The sequence below is a fragment of the Balaenoptera ricei genome, chromosome 9 (genome assembly GCF_028023285.1).
Source record: "Balaenoptera ricei isolate mBalRic1 chromosome 9, mBalRic1.hap2, whole genome shotgun sequence".
NCBI lineage: Eukaryota > Metazoa > Chordata > Mammalia > Artiodactyla > Balaenopteridae > Balaenoptera > Balaenoptera ricei.
Window position 1 is genome coordinate 66,868,873 of NC_082647.1, and position 10,589 is coordinate 66,879,461.

The window sequence follows — 10,589 nt, forward strand, 5'->3', positions numbered from 1 at the left end:
TTGAAAAGGGGGAATTTCTGCTTCTCCCTGACTCATGATGATAATGGTTTTCATTTCTTATCCAAAGGGCACAGTGTGATAATGTTAACCATGTACACTCTGATAGCTGTCCCCCTACCCTGCACCCACCACAGGATGACCACCACTAATAAAACAAAGAAGCAAATATTGGGTGAAAACAAACCAAAAAAAATGGAAATGCTTAAAAAAGAAAAACCTGGCTGAAACTTGAACTAAAATATTCAAAACATGAATGATTTGAAGGTAGAGGAAAATACTTATTCTCAAATTATAATTAGTTTCTGCCTCAAAAGGTGTAAAGATCTGAACACTCCTTTGGGCCCTTCTGCTCTTGGGAATGAGAAAACCGCCCGAATAGGTTCATTAGTTATAAAAACACAGCAAGTACCTGATGATTAGTCTTAAAAATACTGAGATGACTGTTAATGCAGATGTTTTACACTGAGAAGCTAAGCATTCTATTTTATGAACAATGGTACATTCAAAGTTGTTTATCTAGGATCTTCTGGCTATTTGAGAATAAATAGGTACAGGTCATTTGTTCTGTTTTTCTCTGTATGGAATTGTGCCTTGAAATTATTATTTGTTTTTGTGGAGACCTGTGGGTTTCTGTTTGGGCAGTTCTTCTTAGGATATTAAATATTCATTTGATAAATTCACTGAGTTCCTACTATGTGCCAGACACTGCATTAGACACTGAGGATACAGTGGTATGTAAGACTGACATTATCCTTGCCTCCTAGAACTTACAATGGAAAAGAAGAAGGAGACAGTTAATGAGGGCACACAGTAAACAAATACAAATTTTGCCACATAGAGACAAGTGCTAGGAAGAAGAGATAAAGCAGAATAAGGAAAAGAGAGTGATGGTGGAGAAGGGTGGGCAGGGTAGATACTTCAGATAAAGTATTTAGGGAAGGCCTTTCTTGGGAGATGATATTTGAGCCTGGGGGGAAAGCTTTCTCCCAGAAGTAGAGAAACTATATGAGAAGACCAGGGACACAATAGACATGAAGTAGAGGGACAGCAGTGGGGTGGTGAGAAGCGTGGTAGATATACGTGTCTGCAGGGCTTGCTGGCGAATTAGATGTAATGAGGATGACTCCTGGGTTCTTGCTGTCATCAAGAGCAACCCAGCAGGTAAACTGGGTTGCCACTGGATACGATGAGAAATGTTGAGTCTGCAGAGCAGGTTTAGAGGTTGTTTGAGATGCTTATATTCATCTCAGTTGTGGAGTTCAGGGAAGAGGTCCAGGTCGGAGACAAATTTGAGAGCATAGAGGCTGTTTAAAGCCTTGGTACTGGATCAAATTAACTAAGAAGAAAGACTGAAGGACTGAGCCTTGAAGCACTCCAACGAGAGGGCGTGAAACCTGTGACAGAGAGGTTTAAGATGTTCAGGACAGATGGCAGAAATCTAAAAAGGACTGAACAGAACTAGACTGCTGAAATCAAATATAACACAGAGTGTTACTTAAAACTGAGAAGAATCAGAACTCATCTATTCTGATGTGATGGCCTTATTGGGGTCTTGTTGGACTGGACATTCTTACTGTCATTCATCCCAGAAGAGGCAGGTTCAAGGCCAGGAAGTAGCGCCATAGAAAGTAGGCCTTGTATGTGGCGTGGCATGACATCTTTCTACCCCTGGGCCTCTTTGCAGTTGGGCCTGAAATAGGTGTCCAGAGGCCCATGGAGGCCCTCTTGGAGAAAGGGGCAGTCTGTCCTGGTGGAGTTAGACCTTGAAGCTGGCCATAAAATGTTAATGAGGAGGGTTTTGGACCTGTGGCCAGGTGAATTCTTATCTAGGCATTCATTCCAAGTGAATTTTGGGTTGTACTTCCCTTCTGACATCTTTTTTTTTTTTTTTAAGTCTTGTCAAAATTATACCCTGGGTTTATGCTACAGTGGATCAAAGTGAATTAACCTAAATGTGGACTCCCTCGAATGTAGTTGAAAGGAGGACAGACTCTGGTGCCAGACATAGGAAACAAATCCCAGTGCCACTGCCTATTGACTGAAAAACCAGTTAGGAGGTGAATTAACCCGTTCAGGAGACACATCATGAGAACCAGATGTAAGCAGTGGAAATGGGAATGTAAAGAAAGAAATGGATTAAAGAGACATTGGTGGCTAATCGTAAGTGAGGCATAGGAGAATTTTTACAATGGCTCTGAGATTTCTACTTGGGGTTCTTTTTTTTTTTTTTTCTGGAGGAGATAAAGCTTTTATTTATTTATTTACTTATTTAAATTTATTTTATTTATTTTTTATACAGCAGGTTCTTATTAGTTATATATTTTATACATATTAGTGTATATATGTCAATCCCAATCTCCCAATTCACTACTTGGGGTTATAAAATAAATTACCATAAACCAAAAAAAAAGGACTAAAAGAGGTGGGCCATGTTTCAGTAGGAATGATAATGAAGTGTTAATTAAGTTTTGAACATGCTGGGTGTTTGGCAGAGTTCAAGAGGCAATTGAAAATTGAGTCTAGCTCAAAAAAACTTTCTGACTATACGATTATGAAGCATGAATAAATTACCATGAGTATGAATGGTACTGATACACTTCAGAAACATAAAATGCATCTGTTTTTCTGCTATTATTTGGGGCACAGGAAAATGTCTTTTTTTCCTAGGCATATCTTTTTATTTCCAGCTTTATTGGGATATAATTGACATATGATATTGTGTAAGTTTAAGGTGTACAACATGATGATTTGATATATGTTTATATTGTGAAATGATTACCACAATAAGATTAGTTAAAACATCCATCATTCACAGTTACCATTTGTGTGTGTGTTGAGAATAATCAAGATCTAGTCTCTTAGCAACTTTCAATGCAGTATTGTTAACTATAGTCACCATGCTGTACATGAGATCCTCAGAACTTATTTGTCTTAAAACTGGAGTCTGTATCCTTTGACCAACAGCTCCCCATTTCACCTCCCCGCCCCCCAGCACTTGGCAACCACCATTCTACTCTGTTTCTGTGAATTCAACTTTCTAAGATTTACATATAATTGATATCATACAGTATTTTCTTTCTCTTATTTCACTTAGCATAATGATCTCCTGGTTTATCCATGCTGTTGCAAATGGCAGAATTTCCTTATTTTTTAAGGCTGAATAATATTCCATTTTGTGTGTGTGTGTGTGTGTGTGTGTGTGTATAATTCTTCATTGTATTAATATGGTATATCACATTTATTGATTTGCTTATGTTGAACCATTCTTGCATCCCAGGAATAACTCCCACTTGATCACATTATATGATTTTTAAAATATGCTGTTGAATTTGGTTTCCTAGTATTTTATTGAGAATCTTTGCATCTATATTCATGAGGGATATTGGCCTGTAGTTTTCTTTTCTTGTAGTGTCCTTTTGTGGCTTTGGTATCAGGGTAATGATGGCCTCATGAAATGAGTTTGGGAGAGTGCCTTCCCTCTTCAATTTTTGGAAGAGTTTGGGAAGGATTGGTGTTAATTCTTCTTTAAATGTTTGGTAGAATTCACCAGTGAAACCATCTGGTCTTGGGCTTTTCTTTGTTGGGAGTTCTTTGATTCAGTCTTCTTACACATTATTGGTCTATTCTGATTTTCTGTTTCTTCATGGTTCAGTCTTGGTAGGTTGTATGTTTCTAGGAATCTATCGATTTCTTTTAGGTTGTACGGTTTGTTGGCATATAATTATTCATAGTATTTTCTTGCGATCCTTTGTATTTCTGTGGTATACATTGCAGGGTCCCTTCTTTCATTTATAATTTTATTTATTTGAATCCTCTTTTTTCTTGGTTAGTCTAGCTAAAGTTTTGCCAATTTATCTTTTCAAAAAACCAACCCTAAGTTTTGTTAATCTTTCTATTAATTTTCTATTCTCTATTTCACTTACTTCAGCTCTCATCTTTATCATTTCCTTCTGTCTGCTAACTTTGGGCTGAGTTTATCCTTCTTTTTCCAGTTCTTTGAAATGTAATGTTAGGTTTATTTGATCCCTTTTTTCTTAATGTAGGCATTTATAGCTATAAATTACCTCGTAGAACTGCTTTTGCTGCATCTCATAAGTTTTGTTTTGTTGTGATTCCATTTTCATTTGTTTCAAGATTTTTTCTGATTTCCCTGTTGATTTCTTCTTCGATCCATTGGTTGTTTAGGACTGCGTTGTTTAATTTCCACATATTTGTGAATTTTCCAATTTTTCTCCTGTTACTGCTGTCTAGTTTCATACCATTGTGGTCAGAAAAGATACTTGATATAAATTCAATCTTCTTGACTTTTTCGAGACTTGTTTCATGGCTTAGCATATGATCTACCCTGGGTAATGTTCCATGTGGGTCTGAGAAGAATGTGTATTCTGCTGCTGTTGAAATGTGTTGTATATATGTCTGTTAGAGTCATTGGGTCTATAGTGTTGTTTAAATGCTGTTTCCTCATTGATTTTCTGTCTGGAAGACCTATCCATTAAAGTCCCCCTAGCACATTATTTTTTTCCCATGAGAAATTATAATCTCCTCTTTTTGGATGGGTTTGAACATATCATAAACTTAATGTCTCCATGCTCTGCGTACTGTTACTTCTACCTGCAATTCTGTTCCCCTACCCCTTGTCTAATATTGAGTTCTTTGAATATTCAGTTTAAAATTATGATTTTCTGTTAAGCTACTCTGACTGTCAGATAAAGTTTGTGCAAGCATAGGACTTGATAATAACTTCTATTTTACTACTCATAAGTCCTGTTGGATATCATAGCAATTATGTGCTTGTGTGTCTAGCACCTCCACCGAACTAATTCCTTCCACCAGAAAGCATGCCTTCTGTTTACCCAGACTTCCAAACTTGGGAAACTCTAATAAATATGTACTGAGACAAATAAAGTGAGGAATTCTAGAAGAAGCAGCAATATATAAAAATAAGGAGTGGCAAAGGTCAGGAAGGACATTAGTTGCAGTATGTGGATGCTTAGCTTAAGTATATGGTAGAAACTCAGATTATGGAAGAGAAAAAGAATGCCTCAGGCATCAGATTTGATCTGGGTCCTGGTATTCATAAAGGAGAAACAAGGTAAATTACTCAGTTTTGTTATTTGAAAGGAGAAAGCTTACTTTTCCTTTCTAATAATAAAATTTCTTTAAGATTAGTATTTCTTCAAAATGTCTAGTCATTAATTACCCAGGATACTTGTTGAAAATGCAGATCACTAGCCCTTCTCCTGATGATTCTGATTTGGCAGGTCTGTAATAGGGACCAGGAATTTGTATTTTACAGGCACTACCAGGTGATTCTCATTTTTAGCCAAGTTTGGAAAACCATAACTAAAGGCAGAGCTCCTCGTGTCTCCGTAATTTTTTCATGGTGCCTCAAGCCAAAAGAAATACCCCAGAGTTCTGTTTATTAAGTAGATAGATCCAGACAACTTAATAGTTGTAGTTGTTAACAGAGTCCAACAGATGGCACTGTGTTCCCCTCAAAAAGTTAAAATATCCCATGCCCTATGATTTCCCTGAGTTACCCCAGAGCACCTCAGCCCACAGTTTATGAGCTGTAGCCTAAAGGGAGCATTTTCCTGGCATAGCATCTAAATAAAATATTTGAATGGGCCTTCTATAGAAAGATTGTGAGACAAAGTAGACAGTGTATTCCACGAATTTCATCACTTTTTCTATCATTTGCTGCCATTTTCATATGGTTGTTACTGCTCATAGAGCAGGAGTATCATTCTCCCATAAAGAGCCTGAGAGCAAATATTTTAGGTTTTTCAAGGCCCCAGATGGTCTCTATTGCAATCTTATCTTGTCTTTTCTGTTGCAGCCCTTTAAACATGTAAAAACCATTCTTATCTCTTGAATTTGACCCACAGGCTGTAGTTAACCAAGCGGGTTCTAGTTGTAAGCCTAGTATAAGACATTAAAGTACAATTTGGTATAGGTGATTCTGCAAGGCTGTAAGCTCTCAATATTTTCCTATCTCATCCTTTTTTGTTCAGGGAAGTGTGTGCAGTAATGCATCCCTGCAACTAATATGGGAATATGCAACTAATATGGCCTGCTTGATTTCAAAGCTACTATAAAAAGAAAGCTGTCACTGAATCTTGCTCTTATTTTTTTAATGAGAATTCACAAGTTTTTCTCCAGCTTAATAAAGAATATCTTTAAATTTCCAAGAAAAGGAGACTAGCCCTTTATCACTCGCTTGCTAATTATTGTAAATGGCTAACGAGATTCCACAATTATATCTAATAAGTCAAGCCTTAGCTTATACTAGATAAATAACTTGATAGAATATGCCGTTTGAGACTTCTAGCTTTATTTGCAAAATTAGTGTTGCTATTTTGAAAATATGCATTGTGCTTATTAGTCTTTAGGTTTTATGTCAGTTATTTTTTAAAGTCTAGTGTGACAAGTACTGTTCCTATGCTAGTCATAAAGGAGATAAATATAGCAATAATGGTCTTGAGAAAAATCAGGAAATTTCTTGAGGAAATTTCAGTCCATATCTAAAAAGTGAAAATTTTTTGAAAAGTGCACCATAAAAATTCTTCCAAGATCTTACAGTCTCCACCCCAAAGATGTTTGTTCATTAACTATTTCCCAGAACTTTAAGTCAGTACTTCTCCTTATTTGTTGTCATAAGTACTCTTAAATTATCAATGATCCTATTTTGTAATTAAATTTATTCATGTGGAAATTTGGTTACTTTCTTTTTCTCTCATGAGACTCCAATATTCCACGAGCGCCATTCTATCCCCGGCACATACAATTGTGCCTACTGCCTATTAAATGTTCAGTAAATATTTGCACATCTATGGGTCAAACACTCAGCTGCAATAAGAGTCAGAATTATCCAATGGAAAGCATTATGCATTTAGTAACTAGCAGACTTAAGTTCCAGGACCACCACTAATTTTCCTTGGGTTATTAGAAACAGCCAGTGGATTTCCTCATCTGTAAAACCCGGCATATTTCTACCTGTCGCCACCTCACGGAGACGTTGGTAGCATCACGTGGCAGAGAGCATTTATTTGCTCGGCAAAAGGAGTGTGTGTTTACAGACACCAAGCTGGCCCAGGACTCTCTGGGCAGCTACTGAGGCACGTCCACGTCACCCCGTTATATAAGGGGCCCGCCTGTCCGGTGTCCTCTGAAATTCCTGACCCGACGTCATCGGCCACCGCCCTGAGGACGCCATACGGTGTCCTGAGGATAGGCGGTGCAAGGTGGGACCCGGGTGTCGCCCGCCCGAAGCTCGCGGCCGGCTTTAGAAAGCGTCTGAGACAGCGGCGGCTCTCGGGGCTGAGACCGGAAGCCCCTCCCGACTGGCCCGCAGCCAGTCAGCGCTAGGCCTGTTCGAACGTGACCTTGTTTTGGCGTTGCTAGGAGACCCGGCTCCCGCACGCCCCCCACTGGCTGGCTAGCGCTGGAAGGGGGCGGGGCCGTGGCAGGCGCTGGTAGCAGTCGGCCGAGCACCGTTAGGGCAGCCCCGAGCCCGGCGCCCAGCCAGACCCTTGGAAGAGGTGTCTCGTCCCCTGCCACCGCCCAGGCCTCGCTGGCGCCCTCCCGCTGGTATCAGCGCGCTCCCGAGCGGCAGTGAGCCACGTTTGGGTCCGGACCAGGGAAGGACGTTAGTCAGGTGAGCAGCAGCGGGGCGGGCAGCTGGTGTGGCCACGCCCTGCCGAGGGAGACGAGCCGGCCGGGTGCGGGAGCGGCGAGGTGAGGGGATCGTGCTGCGGGGACAGCGGGCTTGCCCCGGCGGCTGCCGCAGGTCGGATCATTCACTCCTGTGGGCCGGCGCAGCCGCAGGGAGCACCCTCCGGCCAGCGGACAAAGGGTTAACGCGCCGGCGGTGACCGCGGGCCCCGGATGTGAGATCCTAGGCGCGGCGTCCGTGGGCCGCGCTGCAGGTGCGCCCGGGCGGGCGGAGCGAGCCGGCTGGCGGGGACCTGACCGACCGGCCGAGGCTCCCCTTCCCCTGCAGGGGTCGCTCGGCTCCCTCCGCAGGCGCCCTCTTTTCTAACTTGAGGGCAACAGGTGGTGCCTGTGGACCGAAGGAGAGCCCGGCTTCGCCGTGCTGGGAGCGGCAGTTATTCTCACCAATTAGGTCGCGGGGGTGCGTGTGGCTTGGACGCGCTGACGCAGGTGACCAATGGGATTTGGGCTCAGGGGTGGGCCGTGTGGAGTGGGCGTGGTCGTAGTCTGGAGCCACGGTTTCTAGTGAGGCAACCGCCAGAGCTGCGTGGAGAGCTAAGCTGAGCGGCGGTGGGGTGCTTCTCTGCCCCCGCGTAGAAAAGCCTGCCAATGCTTTCTCATGTGGATCCAGGCTCCAATTCGGGAGGTGAGAACATTGTATTTTGGGGTGGGGCGGTTGGCGCGCGGAGGCTAATAGTGACCTTGGGTATGCTGTTAAGCGTGTAGAATTAGATCTTGAAGATCAGATTATGTGTTACAAATATTCTGCCAAAAAAGGCACTTCTGTGGTAGTGCGACTTGGACCAGTTGCTGGTGACTAGGTTGTCTCCGGTATGAGGTCTTAGAGGTCTGGGGACCCAGGGGGGTAGAGAAAAGTACATATTACTACAATTTCAGTGAATGTTAAAGAATTTCAACGGCAATGATTATTCTGTCGTTTGCCTTGGATCGCGTATGTTTCTTATCTCACATGGTTTGTTTACTGAAGCAAGTTTTATTTATCAAGTTCCTCGTGTTGCTTAGTTTAGCAGGAAGAGAGAAAAGCAGTTGTAGTACATTATTTCACAAGAATAACTTACTCATTTTCCCCTTCAGCAGTCTGGTAGCTGGATTCCCTAGGAAGAGAAGTTCTCAAGCAGTAAGAAGAAAGCCCTTCAATTTGGAACACTTCTTTGCAGCTGGAAATGGGGAATGGGCTGTCAGACCAGACTTCTATCCTGTCCAGCCTGCCTTCATTTCAGTCCTTCCACATTGTCATTCTGGGTTTGGACTCTGCTGGAAAGACAACTGTGTTATACAGGCTGCAGTTCAATGAATTTGTAAATACCGTACCTACCAAAGGATTTAACACGGAAAAAATTAAGGTAACGCTGGGAAATTCTAAAACAGTCACTTTTCACTTCTGGGATGTAGGTGGTCAGGAGAAATTAAGGCCGCTGTGGAAGTCATATACCAGATGCACAGATGGCATTGTGTTTGTTGTGGACTCTGTTGATGCTGAAAGGATGGAAGAAGCCAAAACTGAACTTCATAAAATAACTAGGATATCAGAAAATCAAGGAGTCCCTGTGCTTATAGTTGCTAACAAACAAGACCTGAGGAACTCGTTGTCTCTCTCAGAAATTGAGAAATTGTTAGCAATGGGTGAACTGAGCTCATCAACTCCCTGGCATTTGCAGCCCACCTGTGCAATCATAGGCGATGGACTGAAGGAAGGACTTGAGAAGCTACATGATATGATAATTAAAAGAAGAAAAATGTTGCGGCAGCAGAAAAAGAAAAGATGAATGGTGATAACCTTTTAGATCTGTGTGGAGTAGGTTTTCTGTGGTCTGATTTTGACAAATGGAAGAGTGTCTACAGCCTGGTTTGCCTGCCTGCCCTCCTGGATGCTGTTAAAGCTTTGTTTTGTTGAACAATCAGATGTCCAACTCTGTTGCCTTGTGGAAGATGAGTAAATGCAGTGCTTCTTAAAATGGCCTCTTCTCCCTACCCCACAAATCTTTTGGTACTACCATTTTGGGAAGCCAAGCAAAGATAGAAAATTGACCAGAAAACAGCTGTGGAAATTTGACCTGAAGTTACTGAAATAAAACTTTGAAGAGTGTCTGCCTAGTGTTTTGTGCTTACATCTTTTGGGGGGAAGCCTTTGCAAAGAAATTGCATGCAAGGCTTTGTATGTTATGCTAATGAATGGAAATGTTAAGGTAGATTAATATATACAGTCATACTGGTCACGTTGGTCCAACCAGTAAGGGACAAGGAGGCAGTGCTTGGTTTTTTAAGTTTGGCTGAATGAATTTTGACATTTTCTGGAATCAAATACTGTAATGCTATATCTTAATTCTAGATGATGTTTAAGTTGGTCTAACAAAGTTTAAAAAGAGGTATCTGGGGCATATTCAAGTGCATGGATTAGTTTTTCTGACAAAGCATGTTTTGGTGTATAGTCTTTTACTTTCTAGAGATAGCTATGCATCTTTTTACATGGTCAGGTTGAAAACACCTTTTTGGGGATTTAGGGCTGTTTTAGAAATAGTTTGTTGTCAGAGTCACTTTCAGTTAAAGAACCTAAAATAATTTACTTAACTCTTTTACATAGTAAATTTGGGCATGTAGACTAATCTTAAATGCATATGCTTTGACAAATGTATGGATTTATGAAGAAAGCAATTGATGAATTCAGTCAAGAGGGTGTAATTACAATACATGGTCTCTAAAGTATTCCAGTTGTAAAATATTTGTTTTATTATATTTGCTGGCTGAACATAGATGTGTTTTTTCATATATTTTTGTAGTGTTTTGAGAGAAGCAGAAGCTTTATAACCAACACCTAATGCACTGTGCAGTGAAAATGTAAGAGAGGTTCTTATGTG

The 10,589-nt window shown here is 41.1% G+C and overlaps 1 protein-coding gene across 5 annotated transcripts; it reads left to right on the top strand.

Annotated features, from left to right (window-relative positions):
* Window positions 1–7,429: 7,429 nt before the first annotated feature.
* Window positions 7,430–9,820, top strand: ARL4A (ADP ribosylation factor like GTPase 4A). 5 transcript variants are annotated; one of them, XM_059932814.1, is made up of 2 exons: window positions 7,430–7,657; window positions 8,809–9,820. In XM_059932814.1, exon 2 carries the CDS (start codon window positions 8,898–8,900, stop codon window positions 9,498–9,500), a length of 603 nt encoding a protein of 200 aa, XP_059788797.1. In that variant the 5' UTR covers window positions 7,430–7,657; window positions 8,809–8,897; the 3' UTR covers window positions 9,501–9,820. The 5 variants fall into 5 exon arrangements, with proteins under 5 accessions (XP_059788797.1, XP_059788798.1, XP_059788799.1 ...); XM_059932815.1 differs by having other exon boundaries at window positions 8,812–9,820; XM_059932816.1 differs by lacking the exon at window positions 7,430–7,657 and adding an exon at window positions 7,697–7,737.
* Window positions 9,821–10,589: the final 769 nt, after the last annotated feature.

Bases quoted from the DNA above. Each gene is read 5' to 3' on its own strand.
- ARL4A (XM_059932814.1), top strand. From the start codon at position 8,898: ATGGGGAATGGGCTGTCAGACCAGACTTCTATCCTGTCCAGCCTGCCT.